The sequence below is a fragment of the Convolutriloba macropyga genome, chromosome 11, assembly GCF_964194025.1.
Source record: "Convolutriloba macropyga chromosome 11, txConMacr16.3, whole genome shotgun sequence".
Classification (NCBI taxonomy): Eukaryota; Metazoa; Xenacoelomorpha; order Acoela; family Convolutidae; genus Convolutriloba; species Convolutriloba macropyga.
The window spans coordinates 45,637,292-45,659,594 of record NC_134478.1 but is presented as its reverse complement, the minus strand read 5'-3'; the positions used below and the strand labels follow the sequence as shown (position 1 = coordinate 45,659,594).

Sequence of the window (22,303 nt, the reverse complement as noted above, 5' to 3'; positions counted from 1 at the left end):
TGCACTTGAAACGCATGATTAGTATTTGAAAACCGCTGTAATATCAACTCCAAAGAGTTACATATTAAGGCAGCCTCAATTTAATTTTTTTTTTCAATGCCATATATATTATTCGCCATCCCAGCAACAGTCATCAAAGTCAATAGGTCTTTCACTCAAAGCAGTGGATGAACAGAAGAACTTATCTTATGCAGGAAAAAATATAAATCTCACTGCAATATCACTCACATTTGCTTTCAGATCAAAGTGTTGCCTGAACACATTGTAAGAACATAACCGACTAACGTCGGGCGAATTGTTCTCAAACGACCAGCGAGTGGTTGGCTTCGTTATTAGCTAGCCACGGTTTAGTGAGGCTGGCTTTAGCTTGATTCGACTTTGCTACTTTTAGTTTTCTAGCCTTGTTAGTAAATAATTCAAATAAAGTCTGGTATTTTAAAAAACTTGATTATTAGAAGAAAAGCTTCCAGATTTCGACTTGAAAACGTTAATAACTACTTTTGTCTCTGGAGGTATGTCAAGTATTCCATCTGCAAGACTTGAAAAGCTTCGTTGGCCGGTAATGATCGTTATACTCAGAAAAGGACAAAAATATTCAAGAATTTTGAAAACAGTCTCAAACCTTAACAAAATCATAACAAACTTCATGATATTAAAATCTTCAAAACCATTTTTCTATCTCAAGAGACTCTCCAGTATCCATATTTCCAGCTTTAAATAGTTTCACTGACTCAAATATTCATAACCATGAAAAAGGATAAAAATTTTTCCGAAAATTTGAGGTAAACTTTATTAAAAAAATTAATAAAACTGGAGTCATTAAAATTTTGATAAACTTACCTTTTACTCTAGAAACTGTTCAACAGCTTATCATCAAACCTTGGAGGAGTTCTCTAAGACCCTGGTGTCGGAAAAAATAGATAAAACATTAAAAAAGATTCAAAAAACTTAAAAAAATTTCAAACATTTTTAAAAATTGCAGATATTAAATTCTTGAAAATCTTTCCATTACATCTAGAAGCTATGCAGTAACCTATAATAAAACCATAGAGGAGGTTTGTTGGCTCTTGAGGCTAGATACACCTAAAAAATGACAAAAATTCTCAAAAAAACTCAAAAAACTGCCAATTAGTCAAAAAATTGCTGAAATTTGTTATATTGAAAGGTTGAAAATTTTTGTTTGGTTAATAAAGATTAATCAATAACTTAGTTTTGACCCCTATGGAGGTTTGTCTGGCCCCTGGGTCTGGAAAAGACTTGAATAAAAAAAATAAATGTCAAGAAATTGAAAAGAAATGAAAATTCTGCCAAATGCTAAAACTTGTAATGGAAAAAATCTTGAAAAATATTCGATTACATGAAACCATCAAATCACCCACTATCAAACCCTAGAAAAAGTTGCTAGGCTTTTGAGGCTAGGACACCTAAAAAATGACAAAAAATTTCAAAAATCTTGAAATAACCAATTTCAAAAAATTGCTTAAATTTGGTATATTAAAAGTTGAAAATTATTTTTTGGCCTATGAAATGTTTTCAGTAACTTGATTTTAATCTCTGAGGAGGTTTTTTCTTTCCTGGTTTTGGAAAAACTTGAGATAATGAAAAATAAATGTCAAAAAAATGAAAAAAATATTGCACTTTTAGTCAAAAAATGCTAAAATTCGTAATTTTAAAATGTTGAAACCATCCCACTGCCATTAAAAACTATGCAGTAACTTATTATAAAACCCTAGAGGAGGTTCCTTTACACCTAGGTCTTAAATAACTCCAAAACTCACAAAATTTTTCAAAAAGCTTGAAAAATTGAGAAAACTTGCATAAAATTGCGTGTTTATAGCGATCGGTTGTTCGTCAGTAGCCATGGGGAAAGGGGGTGCTTATGGGGAGGGAGGGGGTGGGCAACAGTGGTGTGGCGGGCAACATCGCGGTGGAGAGGGCCAATATTGGGGAGGGAGGTCAGCAGTGGGGTGTATTCCTTCAACCTCTAAGAACCGCCCTTCACATCCTAAGTATAAGACTCCAAAAGAGTTTGAAATGAAACAGAGCTGAAAGGCTCTAAGAGCATTCAACACCCATTGGGCGCTACCTGTTTATCCCGTTTTTGAGGACGAAAAGTCAAAAGCGTCAGCCGAAAAATTGGTCAAGCGAAAAATCGCATAAAAAACAAGGCCGGTAGAACACCGGAAACGACTGGAATCGTCGTGCATTCTAATCTCCAACCTAACGTTACCGAAATCAGAACATCAAAAACGACAAGACACAAATAACAAAAGTAGCCCAATGAACCACATTAAAGTGTTTTAAGAATGGAGACAATTTTAGGTGTGGGTGGAGTTAAGTGGGATGGGTGGGTAGATAGGTTGGGGAGGTGGGTAGTGCTGGGGTAGTTGGGGGGGGGGGGGTAGGTGGGGTAGTCAGGTGAAGGGAGGGGGAAGTTTGGGGGGTAGGGGTAGGTGGGGGGGGGTAAGTTGGGGCGGGGGAGGGGGTAGGTAGGTGGTGAGGGGGGGTGTAGGTAGGTGGGTGGGTGGGTACTGTTAAAGTCCAAAGTTCGAATACAGAACTCAACAATCAAAAACGGAGGCAAATGCTTGAACAGAAAGAAGTCAAAATTCAAGTCATGAACAAACTTGCTTTCTGCTCAAAATAACCTGTAGAATCTCACTACTCCTCTTCGAGCCGTAAAAAGACCGACAGGATTAATATAATTGCTACAAACTTCGTTTGAGAGCAATTAAACATACCCGGCAGATTGCCGGAAAATAGCCGCCGTTGGTTTCAATAAGCATGATTGGGATTGAACGAATAGAAGATATTCAGAAAAAAGATTTTTGTACAAAAAAATTTATAAGTCCTATTTATTTTGATGGCATTTTGTAGTTGAACATACTTCTGTTTCTTAGATAGAGGCTACAGGGGCTACTATTAATACCAATAAGCATAAGAGATCGTAACTAAGACTTATAGGAACGACGTTCAAATAGCGGGCATCTAAAACTGGGCTTTATAGGTTTATCCCATTTCTATTTTTGAATTCAATTTCTTATACTGACTCGGTTCATTTTGAATTGCTTTGCTGAGCAACTGATGTTCAAATTCAGTTTTAGCAGAATGAGAGAAGAGAGAAACTAGCCTGCAGAAGTCAAAAAGATTTCACGCTAAATGTTGGGTTAAGGAGTTTCGCAAGCGGAATAAAAAGCGTTTTTAACTAAATAAAAGAATTAATTTCTCAAAAATGAGAGAATAACAAAATGATATTTTACAGTAGAATTTAGAGATTTACAGGAGAGATCTGATTATTAGATCAAGATGGTGATTTGAATTTGGGGATGAAAAAGGACTCAAAAATCAGCTGTATATATATACCCATTAATTATCAGTGTGAAGAAGTCAAGATACAAAACTAATCTCAGCACCGTGATTTATAGTGGGGGTCGCAAAGGTTACCCAATATGGCTTGCTTCTGCAAATCAGTCGCAAAGGGAACCATAAAAGGAATGCATTTGCACTTTTCTAAGATTTCATTCACACTCCCGGAGATATCATCATCATTTAATACTTGCTGGGAAGATTTTACATCAATTAATCTAACTCTAATAATAGTTCTCTAGATTCACCAATTTGAACCGAATATTTCTTCTAAGCACCATTTCTTGACGATTCATTTATATAATTTCTTTGATCGAAGTCGTATTGCTTGTCTTTCTAATCTGGTAAGTCAAACGTTCTTTCTAATTCTCATTAAGTTTAAGAATATAGTTTGATCGATATTCTAACACCCCCACTCAGACTTGAGTTTATTGCGTAGAGTCTGTTCCCATCAAAACTGCTCTGAATGTTTCCACTTTCGAAACGGGTAAGGACTTTGTGAAGATGTCCGCTGCCATTTTGTCTGTAGTGACGTAATGAATTGAAATAGTCCCATCCTCCGTCTTGTCCCGGATTAAGTGAAACTTTGTTTCGATGTGCTTGCTCCTTTTGTGCATGACTGGGTTTTGGCAGAGTCTGATACAACTTTGGTTGTTTTCTCCAATTGCTATTGGACGTTTCTGTTGGATGCCAAAATCCTCTAGAAGCTGTTTCAGGTAGAGTGCTTCCTGAACTGCTGCTGCTATGCCCTGATATTCTGCTTCTGATGAAGAAAAAGCAACTGTGGCCTGCTTGTTGACACCCCAACTGAGTGCTGCGCCACGTCCGTTGAGCTTGAAGTAATAGCCCGTTGTTGATTTTCTGTCGTTCACGTCTCCAGACCAGTCTGCATCACTTTCCCCCACTAAATCATAACTAGCCTCTTTTGTGTAAGTAAGTTGTAAACCTTTTGAACCTTGAAGATATCGCAGAAGTCGTTTTCCGCACATCCAGTGTTGATTGGTAGGTGCATTCATGTGTCTGGACAGAATGTTGACTGTGAACATGATGTCTGGCCTCGTCTGTTTGGCCAGATACAGAAGTGATCCAACCAAGCTTCTGTAGATCCTCTGGTCCACTTCTTCGTCTCCGTTCTGTGCTGTCTGAAGTTTCAAATTCAAATCAGCTGGAGTTCTTGATGGTTTGCATTGATCCATTTGAAACCACTCAAGCATTTTTTCTGTGTAGCGTTCTTGGTCGACAGTGACTTTGCCCTCTTCTCGTTTGATTCTTAGACCCAGAAACCAGTGTAGTCTCCCTCTGTCTTCCATGTGAAAGGTTGCTTCTAGTGCCTTCTTGACATCACAGACCACTGTCATACTTCTTGATGCTACTATGATGTTGTCAACCCAGACCAAGATGAAGGTGTGATCATCTGCCTCTGATCTTGCGAACAAGCAGTGATCGTTCCTGCTTCTGGTGAACCCCTGTCTCAGTAGAAAGTTTGCCAGCTCTTTGTACCAGTTGTTTGCAGCCTGTTTCAAACCATAAATTGAATTATTTAGTCGACATACTAACTTCTCCCCATCTGATCCGCGTTTCACAAACTCCTGTGGCTGTTCCAGATACACTTCTTCCTCGATTGGTGAGTGCAGGAAAGCAGTCTTGACATCAAATTGGTGCATCACAAGGCCCTGCTTCGCTGATAGCTGAAGTAGAATCCTGAATGTCTCTGGCTTGCAGGTAGGCGCAAAAGTCTCAAAGTAGTCCAGTCCTTCCACTTGTTTGAAGCCTTTCGCCACATAGCGCGCTTTGTATTTGTCCACTTGACCACTGGGTCACAATTTCACTTTGTAGACCCATTTGCCCGGTATGACGTCCCTGTCTGTGGGTGGTCTCACTAGGTTCCAAGTCTCGTTGTCTTGGAGTGCCTTGACCTCGTCCTTCAATGCCCGGTGCCACTGGTCCCAATCGTCACCTTGCTTGGCTTCGTGGACTGTTCTGGGTTCCACATAGTCGCCCTCAGTCACAACAAGATGGGTCCTGACTTCTCCAAAAAATTGCGGAACATTACTTGCTGGTGTACCTCGTCTGGGCTCTGCTCTGTCCGCGTGTTCCAGTGCATCTTCATTGAAGCCAACTGTCTCTAAATGAGAGAATTCTTCTGTGTCACTGTCTTCCAGTGACTCTGAGTCTCTGTGACTCCCTCTTGTTGCAGTAGATCCTTCATCTAGTGCTGTTTCTCCAACATCCGAGGCCTCTTGTCTCAGTGTTGTTTCTTGAGTATGCACGCTCCCTGTGTCATGCCACTCCTCCTTTATTGCAGTAGATGTGTCCTGTCGTTCTCTGTTGTCATCGTCTTGATGACCATCATCTGGATGCCAGATTCCCAGTTCCGACCCATCATCTAGTAGGTCAGCCGTTTCTTTGTTGTCAGGGATTGAGCCCACTTCAGACTCCTTGATGATCACATCTCGAACTGCCATCACATTGCGTGTGTTGGGTATGTACACCAGGTATCCGTTTTCTCCTTCAGTGTAACCCACAAACTTTCCTTCCTGTGCCTTGGGTTCAAGTTTGCTGACTTCTCTCTCCCTCTTCCTCAAGAACACTGTGCAACCCAAAATAGATAATTTACTAATTGGAAGCTTTGGTTTTATACCTCTCATCAGCTCCGCTGGGCATTTTTCTTCTCTTCGTCTCACAACCAAGTTTCTGATCCTTGCTGCGTGAAGAATTGCTGCTCCCCGCATCATCTGATAGGAGGTTTGGAGAATAGTCCGGCACACACAGAACATTTTTGAGTTCGCATTGGAATTCCCCTTTGTTTGAGGGTATGCTGATCCTCACACAGCTTCTGCCCACCACTCTGGAAGCCTCTCTGTTGGGATTTCTGACCACTGATTGAATGGGCACAAAGTCCAGGAACGCATCAATGTTCGTCACTATGTGATCTGTACAACCACTGTCCACTAGCATGCCTGCTGTCTTCCACTGGATAAGAACTGCCCAGCATTCCTCGTCTGGTGTAGCCAATGTTGGACCCATTGCCACTGACTCATGTTTGCCTCCATCTCTTTGTCTCTTGCATGCCCTGTCTAGGTGACCCTTCTCAACACACTTGCTGCATTGTGCTGTCTCCTTCTTCCTGCAGTCCTTGGAAAAGTGTCCAGGGATCCTACACACAAAGCAGTTTCCTTTCTTGGGTCCCTTCTTGAAGTCACACTTCACTGCCAGTGCCACTGAACCACATTGTCCCTTGTGTCTCTGCACCGGCTCTCATGAAAGTTCTGCAGCCTTTTCCTCAACTCTGTGAAGTTCGTTGCCGGGTTGAAGTTTTCCTGTATAACAAAACTTTCATACCTCATTGGCAGACCATTGAGGACCGAGGCGTTGAAGAGGGTCTCTGAGACTGCTTCCCCTGCTTCTTGTAGCCTTGTGAGCAACTCCTGTCCTCTGATAAAGAAGCTGTCCAAATCCTCAGAATCCTCGAGCTGCAGTCGAGCAAGCTGTGCCACTAAAGTCACCACTGTCGGCGACTCCACACTCTGAAATCTCTCTTGCAAAAGCTTCCAAGCCTTTGCTCCAATGCCATCATCTCCCACACAGTCATGTCTCATCAGCATGAGGGTTGTTGCATCTAGAGTCAGTGCCAGATGGCACCATACATTGTTCAGTCTCTCCTTGATGTCTGCAACTTCCTTCTCATATGCATCCTTCAGCACCTTGTGGTTGTTCTTCTCATCATTGGTTGCCCCATTGGCCAGTGGCGCAGGCTCATTGGGTTGCTCCTCTGTCCCCAGTGATTTGTAGAGTCCCTTCGTCTGCATCATCGCCACAAATCTTGTGCTCCAGATTGGAAAGTCCTTTGCCTTTCCTGTGTAGGTCAGCAGCTTCACTGTCTGTTGATCCATTGGAGTTTGAGCAGGCAAAACAGTTGTGAAAAGAAGAGGTATTAAGCAGAAAAGAATTATGACTGTCAACAACAAATTAGTTTTGTTTTGCAAATTAATTTTATGACTTAGAAAATTGCTGGGCCCATAACCTGTTGGGTTATGGACTTTCGCAAGAGGAATAAAAAGCGTTTTTAACTAAGTAAAAGAATTAATTTCTCAAATATGAGAGAATAACAAAATGATATTTTACAGTAGAATTTAGAGGTTTACAGGAGAGATCTGATTATTAGATCAAGATGGTGATTTGAATTTGGGGATGAAAAAGGACTAAAAAATCAGCTGTATATATACCCATTATCAGTGTGAAAAAGTCAAGACACAAAACTAATCTTAGCACCGTGATTTATAGTGGGGGTCGCAAAGGTTACCTAATATGGTTTGCTTCTGCAAATCAGTCGCAAAGGGAACCATAAATGGAATGCATTTGCACTTTTCTAAGAATTCATTCACACTTCCGGAGATATCATCATCATTTAATACATGCAGGGAAGATTTTACATCAATTAATCTAACTCTAATAATAGTTATCTAGATTCACCAATTTGAACCGAATATTGATTCTAAGCACCATTTCTTGACGATTCATTTATATAATTTCTTTGATCGAAGTCGTATTGCTTGTCTTTCTAATCTGGTAAGTCAAACTTTCTTTCTAATTCTCACTAAGTTTAAGACTATAGTTTGATCGATATTCTAACACAAAATGTCGAAAAAGCGGCAAAATGGTAAAGCGAAAAAAAGTTCGACGAAGTTAAACAAAGTAGGAGCGCTATAGTAGCCGGCTGAGAAGATAAGGGCGGCTATTAAAAACCGCAAGAAAACCAATACTTCTCTTTGAGTCGTAACAATCAGTATCCAAATACATTCATTTTTTTCCGTTTTAAGAAAAAATTTCTCTCAGGATTGTTAAACGTTTCCCCCGAAAAATAGAAGAATAATGACCAACATTTTTAGACGTTTATTACAATAATAAAATGGTATAATTCACCAACTTTTGCCTTTCGCTTTGGAAGCTGTAACAGCGAGTGAGGTCTTGCTCAGCTTGCTCTTCAGTCTCTCCTTACCCTTCGCTGCCTCGACCTCAGCCTCTGTGGTCTTAGGGTCTCCGGGCTCACCATCTGTTGAACAATCAAGATTGTTCAACAATTTCTCCAGTTCCTCTATTTTTATCTAGAACAATCAGTCAAAATTCTTATACCAATTGTTGATCCTATGTTATACAAATTTAAGGGTTCTACTTTTTTTCACCCATATTCATTTAACCCCCTATCATTTAACCCCGATTTATTCACCCCTCTATCATTTAACCCCTCTATCATTTCACCCCTCTATCATTTCATCCCGCCAATTAGCAGTCGACATTAAAGGCATGTTTTGTCATAATTTTATAGAAAGATTAAAATCGGGGTGAAATGATAGAGGGGTTAAAAGATAGAGGGGTTAAATGATACAGGGGTAAATAAATCGGGGTTAAATGATAGGGCGTCAAATGAAAAGGGGTGAAAAAGCGAGACACCAAATTTAAGTACCATCTGTGTGTCATAACAATTCAGTACTGAATCATGGCACCTATTAGACATTTCATAGTACAATTCATAGTAAAATTCTGAATTTACCCAGGTTGAGGTCCCAGACGGAAAGTCGATATGTCCAGACCGTCCCAGACGGAAAGTGCCTATGTCCAGACCGTCCCAGACGGAAAGTGCCTATGTCCAGACTTTCGTGCGTTCACCAGACCTTCGTGCGTTCATGTCCAGACCTTCGTGCGTTCACCAGACTTTCGTGCGTTCATGTCCAGACTTTCGTGCGTTCACCAGACTTTCGTGCGTTCATGTCCAGACTTTCGTGCGTTCGACAGACTTTCGTGCGTTCACCAGACTTTCGTGCGTTCACCAGACTTTCGTGCGTTTATGTCCAGACTGAACGTACGAATAGTCTGGTGAACGCACGAAAGTCTGATCATGAACGCACGAATAGTCTGGTGAACGCACGAAACTCTGATCATGAACGCACGAAAGTCTGGACATGAACGCGTTTAAGTCTGATGAACGCACAAAAAAATTGTGCGTTCATCAGACCTTTAGTGCGTTCATGTCCAGACTTTCGTGCGTTCATGATCAGACTTTCGTGCGTTCACCAGACTATTCGTGCGTTCATGATCAGACTTTCGTGCGTTCACCAGACTATTCGTGCGTTCATGGTCAGACTTTCGTGCGTTCATGATCAGACTTTCGTGCGTTCACCAGACTATTCGTGCGTTCATGATCAGACTTTCGTGCGTTCACCAGACTATTCGTGCGTTCATGGTCAGACTTTCGTGCGTTCACCAGACTATTCGTGCGTTCATGATCAGATTTTCGTGCGTTCACCAGACTATTCGTGCGTTCGTGATCAGACTTTCGTGCGTTCACCAGACTATTCGTGCGTTCATGATCAGATTTTCGTGCGTTCACCAGACTATTCGTGCGTTCGTGATCAGACTTTCGTGCGTTCACCAGACTATTCGTGCGTTCATGATCAGACTTTCGTGCGTTCACCAGACTATTCGTGCGTTCATGATCAGACTTTCGTGCGTTTTTCCTTGTTTCCAGACCATGTAAATTTGAACGCACGACACCCCCGTCGTGCGTTCATCTGGGTCTGGACATATCGACTTTCCGTCTGGGACCTCAACCTGGGTAGTATGAACATAATGAATTTCAATTCTGTTCGAATGTTTCAACATGTTCAAATACTGATCCACCAATAACGAAAGTCATCGTAGTCGCTTTGCCATCTATCGTATCTGCGATTCAGGGTCTAATTCGCTATTGGAAAAAAAAATATTGAAAAAAATTTTTTTTAAAAATTTTCAAGTGAGTGAAAAGTTTTTTTTAAAAAAAAAGAAATTTTGAGTGAATGAGGGCCCTATGATCAAATAAAGTTCTCGAAAAAACGCCTTCTGTTTAGAATTTAGAAACAAATTATTGATTTGATACAGAACATCCGAGGGTTCGTCATATGAGTTTGCTCATAAGGCCCTGACACATCTCGTCCGCTTTATTACAAAACATACACTTATGCTCAAAAATTGAATCGTAGTAATTAACGTTGATACTTCATATAGTTAAAATTTAACGAAACAAGAAAGCCCTGAAGTTATCGATACCAGAAAATTTAACGAAACAAGAAAGCCGTAAAGTTATCGATACCAGAAAATTTAACGAAACAAGAAAGCCGTGAAGTTAACGAAACCAGAAAATTTAACGAAACAAGAAAGCCGTGAAGTTATGGAGACATTTTAAGATCTGCACTGAAATTTACCGTTGATCTTTTTACGACATAATTTCGATGCTTTCAACGTATTTACCGCAATAATATGCAAGAAAAATGAAAATGAATATTTTGATTTTTGGGTCTGACATATTTTTAACACATAGACCACTTGCTCTGAAAAATTTACCGCTGAAGCAATACATGGTCAAAGCTAAAATAAACGCTTATATCAACGACAAAATGAACACGTTAATTATATAAGAGCAACGCAAAAATTGAAACATTCGATTTAGTTAAGATGAACTCTGAGACGGGACAAGACAGTGGCGGAGGTGGGGGTAAAAAAAGCTGTGGGCATAAGAAGGAGTGGTGTATTCAAACCACATAAAATTGCCCCTTAACACCGTAAGTTTACACCTAAACAGTTTGGTTGGTGAATGAGGGCGGGGGGTTGGAGCCAGGGTGGGGGTTGGGGTGGGAAGCGAATTGGTCCAAAACTCCCAAGAATACTAAGATTAATAAACACAACCAACTAACGCCGGGCGAATTGCTCTCAAACGACCGGCGAATGGTTGGCTTCGGTAGTAGCCACCCGGGTCATCGATCATATTTCTTGGATTTCGTACTAGGTCATATATGATTCTTAGTAATCGTACTAGGTCATAAATGATTTGTATGAATTCTTGGTAGTCATACAAAGATCATAAAAAAAACCTCCTCTCAAAAGGCTTCAATCGCTATGCTGTAGGTTACTGATACGGGAAAAATCAATCAAAGATGCATAAAGCGTAGAAAATAACTTTTTTTCTTAGTAATCATACTAGGTCATATATGATTTCTTTGGTTTCATACAAGGACCATATATGATTTCTTTGATCTCATACAAGGATCATTTTAAGCGTGTATTCTTGCTTTTCATGAAGGGTTCATCAATGATTTTTTGGATTTCATGCTAGGGTCATGTATGAAAACTTGGATTTCATACAAGGATCATATATGATTTCTTTGGTTTCATACTAGGATCGAACTAAGAAATCGAGTATGATCAGTATGAAATCATATATGATCCTTGCATGAAATCAAAGAAATTTCAATCCGGGGGGTTGGGGGTGTGTGTGTGTGTGTGTGTGGGGGGGGGGGGGGGTGGTATGGGGATCAAGAGTTTCGGGGGGTTAAGCGATGGATGGGATAGGTCTGTTCAAGAACTGGACGAAAGTTGGGGTCCAAATCATCAGGTTGGAAGAAGGCGGATTATTGATTGCCCTTCGCTAAACAGTTCGGTCCACCAACCATACTGCTTGAAGTATCAGTGGTATTATCCAGCCAATCGATTTAGAGTGCCGGGGATATTAACCAGCCAAACTGTTTGGTAGGTTAAAACTCCCGACACTCTAAATAGTTTGGTTGGTTAGTACCTCTGACACTTTAAAGAGTTTGGTTGGTTAATAGCCCCGACACTCTAAACACTTTGTTGGGTAAATACCCCGACCGTCTAAACTGTTTAGTTGGGTAATACCCGCGAAACTCTAAACAGTTTGGTAGGTTAATACGACCGACACTCTAAACTTTTTAGAGTGTCGGGGTATTAATCAACTAAACAGTTTAGTTGAATAATACCCCGACACTCTAAACTGTTTAGTTGATTAATACCGCGACACTCTAAAAAGTTTAGAGTGTCGGTCGTATTAACCTACCAAACTGTTTAGAGTTTCGCGGTTATTACCCAACTAAACAGTTTAGACGGTCGGGGTATTTACCAAGCAAATTATTTAGAGTGTCGGGAGTTTCAACCGACCAAACAGTTTGGTTGGTTAATACTCTCGACACTTTAAACAGTTTAGTTGAATAATACCCCAACACTCTAAACTGTTTAGAGTGTCGAGAGTATTAACCAACCAAACTGTTTGGTCGGTTAAAACTCCCGACACTCTAAATAATTTGCTTGGTTAATACCCTTGACCCTTTAAAAAAGTTGGTTGGTTAATACCGCGACCGTCTTAACTGTTTAGTTGGTTAAAAACCCTGACACTCTAAACAGTGTGTTTGGTTATTACGCCCGACATTCTAAACTGTTTAGAGTGTCGGGGGTATTAATCAACTAAACTGTTTAGATTGTCGAGAGTATTAACCAACCAACCTGTTTAGATTGTAGGGCGTATTAACCAACCAAACAGTTTAGAGTGTCACGGTTTTAAACCAACCAAACTGTTTAGAGTGCCGGGGGTAGTAACCAAACCAACTGTTTAGAGTGTCGAGGGTATTAACCAACCAATCTGTTTAGAGTGTCGGGGGTATTAAGCAACCGAACTATTTAGAGTGCCGGGGGTATTAACCAGCCCAACTTTTTAGAGTGTCGGAGGTATTGACCAACCAGACTGTTTGGTTGGTTATACCCCCGACACTCTAAGCTGTTTGGTTGGTTATTACCCCGACCGTCTTAACTGTTTAGTTGGTTAATACCCCCGAAACTCTAAACAGTTCGGTTAGTTAATACCCCGACCGTCTTAACTGTTTAGTTGGTTAATACCCCCGACACTCTAAATAGTTTGGCTAGTTAATACCCCCACACTCTAAACGTTTTGGCTGGTTAATACCCCCGACTATTTGAACTGTTTAGTTGGTTAATACCCCGGAGACTCTAAACAGTTTGGCTGGTTAATACCCCCACACTCTAAACGTTTTGGCTGGTTAATACCCCCGACTATCTGAACTGTTTAGTTGATTAATACCTCCGACACTCTAAACAGTTTAGAGTGTCGTGGGTAGTAACCAAACCAACTGTTTAGAGTGTCGGGGGTATTAACCAACCAATCTGTTTAGAGTGTCGGGGGTATTAACCAACCAAAATGTTTAGAGTGTGGGGTTACTAACCAGCCAAAATGTTTAGGGTGTCAGGGGTATTAACCAAGCAATATATTTAGAGTGTCGGGTGTTTTAACCGACCAAACAGTTTGGTAGGTTAATACGGCCGACACTCTAAACTGTTTAGAGTGTCGGGGTATTAATCAACTAAACAGTTTAGAGTTTCGTGGTATTAACCAACCAAACTCTTCAGAGTGTCGAGAGTATTAACAAAACCGAACCGTTTAGATTGTCGGGGGTATTAACTAACCAAAACGTTTAGAGTGTGGGGGTATTAAACAGACAAAATTTTTGGTCGGCTAAAACTCCCGACAATCTAAGTATTTTTGTTGGTTAATACCCTTGACACTTTGAACAGTTTTGTTGGTTAATACCCCGACAGTCTTTACTCGTTAGTTGGTTAATACCACCGACACTCTAAACAGGTTGGTTGGTTAATACGCCCCACACTCTAAACTGTTTAGAGTGACGGGGGTTTTAACCATCCAAACTGTTCAGAGTGTCGGGATATTAACCAACCAAACTTTAGAGTGTCGGGGGTATTAACCAACCAAACTGTTTAAAGTGTCAGAGTTACTAACCAACTAAACTATTTAGATTGTCGGGGGTTTTAACCGACCAAACTAAATAGTTTGGTTGGTTAGTACCTCTGACACTTTAAACATTTTGGTTGGTTAATAGCCCCGGCACTCCAAACAATTTGGTTGTTTAATACCCCGACCGTCTACACTGTTTAGTTGGTTAATACCCGCGACAATCTAAACAGCTTGGTAGGTTAAAACGCCCGACACTCTAAACTGTTTAGAGTGTCGGGGTATTAATCGACTAAACAGTTTAAACACACTAGAGTGTCGAGAGTTTTAACCAAACAAACCGTTTAGACTGTCGGGGGTATTAACCAACCAAAAAGTTTAGAGTGTGGGGGTATTAACCAACCAAACTGTTTAAAGTGTCAGAGTTACTAACCAACTAAACTATTTAGATTGTCGGGGGTTTTAACCGACCAAACTAAATAGTTTGGTTGGTTAGTACCTCTGACACTTTAAACATTTTGGTTGGTTAATAGCCCCGGCACTCCAAACAATTTGGTTGTTTAATACCCCGACCGTCTACACTGTTTAGTTGGTTAATACCCGCGACAATCTAAACAGCTTGGTAGGTTAAAACGCCCGACACTCTAAACTGTTTAGAGTGTCGGGGTATTAATCGACTAAACAGTTTAAACACACTAGAGTGTCGAGAGTTTTAACCAAACAAACCGTTTAGACTGTCGGGGGTATTAACCAACCAAAAAGTTTACAGTGTGGGGGTATTAACCAACCAAACTGTTTGGTCGGTTAAAACTCCCGACACTCTAAATATTTTGCATGGTTAATACCCCTGACATTTTGAACAGCTTTGTTGGTTAATACCCCGAGAGTCTTAACTGTTTAGTTGGTTAATACCCCCAACACTCTAAACAGTTTGGTTGGTTAATACGCCCGACACTCTAAACTGTTTAGAGTGAGGGGGTATTAATCAAGTAAACAGTTTAGATTGTCGGTGCATTAACCAACCAGACTGTTTAGGGTGTCAGGGGGTTTTAACCAACCAAACTGTTTAGAGTGTCGGGAGTAGTAACCAAACCAACTGTTTAGAGTGTCGGGGGTATTAACCAACCAATCTGTTCAGAGTGTCGGGGGTATTAACCAGACAAACTATTTAGAGTGCCGGGGGTTTTAATCAACCAAACTGTTTGGTAGGTTAAAACTCCCGACACTCTAAATAGTTTGGTTTGTTAGTACCTCTGACACTTTAAACAGTTTGGTTGGTTAATAGCCCCGACACTCCAAACAATTTGGTTGTTTAATACCCCGACCGTCTACACTGTTTAGTTGATTATTACCCGCGACACTCTAAACAGTTTGGTAGGTTAAGACGCCCGACACTCTAAACTGTTTAGAGTGTCGGGGTATTAATCAACTAAACAGTTTAGAGTTTCGGTAAACCAACCAAACTGTTTAGAGTGTCGAGAATACTAACCAACAAAACCGATTGGATTGTCGGGGTATTAACCAACCAAAACGTTTAGAGTGTCAGGGGTTTTAACCAACCAAACTGTTTAGAGTGTCGGGGATTGTAACCAACCCAACTGTTTAGAGTGTCGGGGATACTAACCTACCAAACTCTTTAGAGTGTCGGGGGCATTAACCAACCAAACTATATAGAGTGCCGGGGGTATTAACCAGCCCAACTTTTTAGATTGTCAGGGGTATTTACCAACCAAACTGTTTGGTCGGTTAATGCCCCCGACACTCTAAACAGTTTGGTTGGTTAATCCCCGACCGTCTTAACTTTTTAGTTAGTTAATATCCTCGACCCTCTAAACGGTTTGGTTGGTTAATACCCTGACCGTCTTAACTGTTTAGTTGGTTAATACCCCCGACAGACACTCTAAACAGTTTGGTTGGTCAATACGCCCAACACTCTAAACTGTTTAGAGAGTCTGGGTAATAATCAACTGAACAGTTCAACGAAACTGTTTAGAGTGTCGAGAGTATTAACCAACCAACCTGTTCAGATTGTTGGGCGTATTAACCAACCAAAGTGTTAAGAGTGTCGGGGCTAATAACCAACCAAACTGTTTAGAGTGTCGGGGTATTAACAAACCAAACTCTTTAGAGTGCCGGGGTATTAACCAGCCCAACTTTTTAGAGTGTCGGGGGTATTTACCAACCAAACTGTTTGGTCGGTTAATACCCCCGACACTCTAAACAGTTTGGTTGGTTAATACCCCGACCGTCTTAACTGTTTAGTTGGTTAATACCCCCAACACTGTAAACAGTTTGGTTGGTTAATACTCCGACCGTCTTAACTGTTTAGCTGGTTAATACCCCCGACACTCTAAACAGTTTGGTAGGTTAATACGACCGACACTCTAAACTTTTTAGAGTGTCGGGGTATTAATCAACTAAACAGTTTAGAGTGTCGGGTATTATTCAACTAAACTGTTTAGTTGATTAATACCCCGACACTCTAAAAAGTTTAGAGTGTCGGTCGTATTAACCTACCAAACTGTTTAGAGTTTCGGAGTAATGACCAACAAATTGTTTGGTTGGTTAATACCCCCCACACTCTAAACAGTTTAGCTGGTTAATAGCTTCGACACTCTAAACAATTTGGTTGGTTGATACCCCGACACTCTACTGTTTAGTCGGTTAAGACCCCCGGCACTCTAAACAGTTTGGTTGGTTAATACCCCTGATATTTTGAACAGTTTTGTTGGTTAATACCACGACAGTCTTAACTGTTTATTTGGTTAATACCCCCGACACTATAAACAGTTTGGTTAGTTAATACCCCTGATATTTTGAACAGTTTTGTTGGATAATACCCCGTCAGTCTTAACTGTTTGGTCGGTTAATACCCCCGACACTCTAAACAGTTTGGTTGGTTAATATCCCGACCGTCTTAACTGTTTAGTTGGTTAATACCCCCAACACTCTGAACAGTTTGCTTGGTTAATACTCCGACCGTCTTAACTGTTTAGCTGGTTAATACCCCCAACACTCTAAACAGTTTGGTTGGTTAATACGACCGACACTCTAAACTGTTTAGAGTGTCTGGGGTATTAATCAACTAAATAGTTCAAATTGATATTGTCGGGGTATTAACCAACCAAATTGTTTAGAGTGTCGAGAGTATTAACCAACCAACCTGTTTAGATTGTTGGGCGTATTAACCAACCAAAAGTGTTTAGAGTGTCGGGGGTCTTAATCAACCAAACTGTTTATAGTGTCGTGGGTAGTAACTAACCCAACTGTTTAGAGTGTCGGGGGTATTAACCAACCAAACTGTTTAGAGTGTCGGGGGTATTAACCAACCAAACTATTTAGAGTCCCGGGGGTTTTAACCAGCCCAACTTTTTAGAGTGTCGGGGTATTGACCAACAAATTGTTTGGTTTGTTAATACCCCCCACACTCTAAACAGTTTAGCTGGTTAATAGCTTCGACACTCTAAACAATTTGGTTGGTTGATACCCCGACACTCTACTGTTTAGTTGGTTAAGACCACCGGCACTCTAAACAGTTTGGTTGGTTAATACCCCCGACACTCTAAACTCTTCAGATTGTCGGGGGTATTAGCCAACTAAACAGTTTAGATTGTCGGGGTATTAACTAACCCAATTGTTTAGAGTGTCGGGGCTATTAACCAACAAAACTATTTAGAGTGTCGAGGATATTATCCAACCAAACCGTTTAGAGTGTGGGGTTATTAACCAACCAACCTGTTTAGATTGTCGGGGATTTTAACCAGCCAAACTGTTTTGATTGTCGGGAGTATTAACAAAACGAATTGTTTAGTGTGTCGGGATATTAACCAACAAAACTGTTTATAGTGTCGGGGGTAGTAACTAACCCAACTGTTTAGATTGTCGGTGGTATTAACCAACCAAACTGTTTAGAGTGTCGGGGATATTAACCAACTAAACTAATTAGAGTCCCGGGGGTAATAACCAGCCCAACTTTTTAGAGTGTCGGAGTATTGACCGACAAATTATTTGGTTGGTTAATACCCTCCACACTCTAAACAGTTTAGCTGGTTAATAGCTTCAACACTCTAAACAATTTGGTTGGTTGATACACCGACACTCTACTGTTTAGTTGGTTAAGACCCCCGGCACTCTAAACAGTTTGGTTGGTTAATACCCCTGATATTTTGAACAGTTTTGTTGGTTAATACCGCGACAGTCTTAACTGTTTAGTTGGTTAATACCCCCGACACTCTAAACAGTTTGGTTGGTTAATACTCCTGATATTTTGAACAGTTTTGTTGGTTAATACCCCGACAGTCTTAACTGTTTAGTTGGTTAATACCCCCGACTCTCTAAACAGTTTGGTTGGTTAATACCCCGACCGTCTTAACTGTTTAGTTGGTTAATACCCCCGACAGACACTCTAAACAGTTTGGTTGGTTAATACGCCCAACACTCTAAACTGTTTAGAGAGTCGGGGTAATAATCAACTAAACAGTTTCAACGAAACTGTTTAGAGTGTCGAGAGTATTAACCAACCAACCTGTTTAGATTGTTGGGCGTATTAACCAACCAAAAGTGTTTAGAGTGTCGGGGGTCTTAATCAACAAAACTGTTAGAGTGTCGGGGGTAGTTACCAACCCAACTGTTTGCGGTGTCGGGGGTAATAACCAACTAAACAGTTAAGACGGTCGGGGTATTAACCAACCAAACTGTTTAGAGTGTCGGGGTATTAACAAACCAAACTCCTTAGAGTGCCGGGGTATTAACCAGCCCAACTTTTTAGAGTGTCGGGGGTATTTACCAACCAAACTGTTTGGTCGGTTAATACCCCCGACACTCTAAACAGTTTGGTTGGTTAATACCCCGACCGTCCTAACTGTTTAGTTGGTTAATACCCCCAACACTCTGAACAGTTTGCTTGGTTAATACTCCGACCGTCTTAACTGTTTAGCTGGTTAATACCCCCGACACTCTAAACAGTTTGGTTGGTTAATACGCCCGACACTCTAAACTGTTTAGAGTGTCAGGGGTATTAATCAACTAAATAGTTCATATTGATATTGTCGGGGTATTAACCAACCAAATTGTTTAGAGTGTCGAGAGTATTAACCAACCAACCTGTTTAGATTGTTGGGCGTATTAACCAACCAAAAGTGTTTAGAGTGTCGGGGGTCTTAATCAACCAAACTGTTTATAGTGTCGGGGGTAGTAACTAACCCAACTGTTTAGAGTGTCGGGGGTATTAACCAACCAAACTGTTTAGAGTGTCGGGGGTATTAACCAACCAAACTATTTAGAGTCCCGGGGGTTTTAACCAGCCCAACTTTTTAGAGTGTCGGGGTATTGACCAACAAATTGTTTTTTGTTGGTTAATACCCCACACACTCTAAACAGTTAAGCTGGTTAATAGCTTCGACACTCTAAACAATTTGGTTGGTTGATACCCCGACACTCTACTGTTTAGTTGGTTAAGACCCCCGGCACTCTAAACAGTTTGGTTGGTTAATACCCCCGACACTCTAAACTCTTCAGATTGTCGGGGGTATTAGCCAACTAAACAGTTTAGATTGTCGGGGTATTAACTAACCCAATTGTTTAGAGTGTCGGGGCTATTAACCAACAAAACTATTTAGAGTGTCGAGGATATTAACCAACCAAACCGTTTAGAGTGTGGGGTTATCAACCAACCAACCTGTTTAGATTGTCGGGGATTTTAACCAGCCAAACTGTTTTGATTGTCGGGAGTATTAACAAAACAAATTGTTTAGTGTGTCGGGGTATTAACCAACAAAACTGTTTGGTGTGTCGGGGGTATTAACCAAACAAATTGTTTAGTGTTTGGGGGGGGGGGGGTATTAGCCAACAAAACTGTATAGTGTTAGGGGCTACAATTGCTCTTCGCACCAGTATTATCTCGCCTCAGCATATTCAGTGAATCAATACATAGAGACAAATTTGGTTGTTAGACAACTGTTCAGCAAATCAAATGTGCACTGGCTCTAACCATTACACCCCGTTTCTCAAGACAAAAGGTCTCAAAAATATTTGGTCAGGCAGGAAAACAAAGATCAGACGGAAAATTGCTAGCAGTCAAAATTGCATAAAGAGCAGACAAAATATGAGCTCGTTTGCGTTTGTCCGGACAAAACAGTCCCAGACAAGAGATTCCTACCCAAGTCGAGACCGGATGGTTTTCTTACAAAATTCTTGCAGGTCGAATGGTTATCTTGCAAGGTACTTGCAAGACAATCGCCATCTTGCAAGATCTCGCAAGATTAGCATTCCATTTTGACTGGGGTAGGCCAAAACTGTTCCAAATTGCAGAATATTTCAAGACCAAATAGTCCGATAAAAGCAATCAAAATATTCCTAGACAAAATAGTCCCTGATAAATGTTGAAACAATTATAAATATGGCTAGCAGATTGCCGGAAAACAGCCGCGATTTACACCTGTGGCCTACCATGAATTGAAACAACTAAAGAAATAAGATTGACATATCAACTTTTTGGGTTATATTCGGACTGTCATTTTTATGAGACACATTTGCTCTACAAGGAAAAAGCCCTAAAGGCGCTTTTTCAAAATTAATATCCGAAATTACAACTCAAGATTCTTTTACTCAGGAATTACGGTATATAAGTTTGGCACTACTTAGATGCACACTACTGACCTTTAATTAATAAACGTTCCTAAAATTTAAAGATCCATTAGTGACTTAAGACGTCATATTTTGAGTGAGGTAAGTCACGCAAGTGACCTAAAAGCAGAAATGACGTCATGAACACAAGTTTTAACTGCAAAGCAGAAGAAGTCACTGAATTCATTGAAAAGGTTAATTCCAAGAAGTCAGGGTACGACGAAACAAAAATCTGTTAGACGAAATAAAAAAAACATAGCAGGACAAGTTTTGAAATACAAGCCAAAGAATTGAATAAAAAGCTGAAAGCTGATGTACCTGACCACAAGATCAATTGAGCACGTAGTTGAGAAACTAAATAATCAAACACTAAAAATAATAATTGCCAAAACTCTTGAAGCTTTTACCCTGAAGGCCAAACATGATACAATTCAATATACTGATTTACTCACCCAAAAGCCCTGAAAGAGATATATTTGCCACTGAATGTAGGTAAACTCGGGAAATTTGACAAACGCTTCAAAAAATCAGAAGAGTGAATAACACTAAGTTTATAAATTTCAAAGAGAATGTTAAAAACCATATTTTGTCCTGAAGTTCTGTCAAGTAACGCATCTGCAAAACTAAAAAAACTTTTGTTGGAATTCGTAATATTAATATCTTCAGAACTATTTCATTATTTCCAGAGACTATCCATTATCCCCATTTCAAGCCTTAAACAGTTTCACTGGCTCATAAAGATCGATATATTCGGAACACGATAATAAATTTCAGAAAATTTGAAAATCAAATTTTATCAAAATTCGTGATATCGAAAACTTGAAAAGCAATTCATTGCCCCTAGCAACTTTGCAGTATCATACTATCAAGCCTTTATGGAATTTGCATGGCTGCTTAAGCTAAAAAAAATGAAAAACTTAAGAAAAGACGATTTTTTTAGAAAAACTTGAAAACTGCAAATGTTATCAAAAAATTGCTAAAATTCGTGACAATAAATTGTTAAAATCTATTTCATTGCCGCCAAAAATTAGGCAGTAACCTATTATCAAACCTTAAAGGAGATTTCTTTGTCCCTGAAGCTGTAAAAACCTAAAAAAATTGACAAACATTTTCAAAAAAAAACTTGGAAAAAAACTTTAAGCTTTATCAATAAATTGCTATAGTTTGCAATATTAAAATGTTGAAAACCAAAACATAGCAAACCCTAGAGAGGTCTTCTGGCTCCTGATGCTCGAAATATTTAAATAATGATAATAAATGTATTGAAAATTTTTTTTATAAAAAAAAATTCGAAAATTCGTGATGTTAAAATGTTGAAAACTATTTCGTTACAACTAGAAACTATGCGGTAACTTTTTGTCAAACCTATTGTCTTAAAGGAGATTCCTTGACACCTAGGGCTGAAAAAACTCATAAAGTAACAAAAGTTTATGAAAAAATTGAAAAAATTGTAACAAAAATTAGTATAAAATTGCGTGTTTGTGTTCGGAGTACCAAAATGTACAGCTCTTAAAATGGTCTTATAGTCTGGTCCAACAAAAATTTCGAAAAATGACGAAAAAACTCAAAAAATTGGAACATTTTGGAACCAAAACTCCTAAAAATAACCTTTTAACCCTGAATTACGGACTTATTAACCCTGAATCAGTAGTTTGACCATTCCGGAGGTCAACTAAACGCAGAGGATAACTAACGTTCACTTGAAGGACAACTAAATGCGGCTGAGGG

The 22,303-nt window shown here is 39.9% G+C and overlaps 1 protein-coding gene across 1 annotated transcript in view; it reads right to left on the bottom strand.

The window, feature by feature from the left end:
- Window positions 1-22,303, bottom strand: part of LOC142349142 (uncharacterized) — a 247,034-nt gene that overhangs the window by 179,826 nt on the left and 44,905 nt on the right. Inside the window, exon 10 of the mRNA XM_075400557.1 lies at window positions 8,294-8,471. Within this exon, the coding sequence (XP_075256672.1) occupies window positions 8,294-8,471 (178 nt within the window). The remainder of the gene's footprint in view (window positions 1-8,293; window positions 8,472-22,303) is intronic.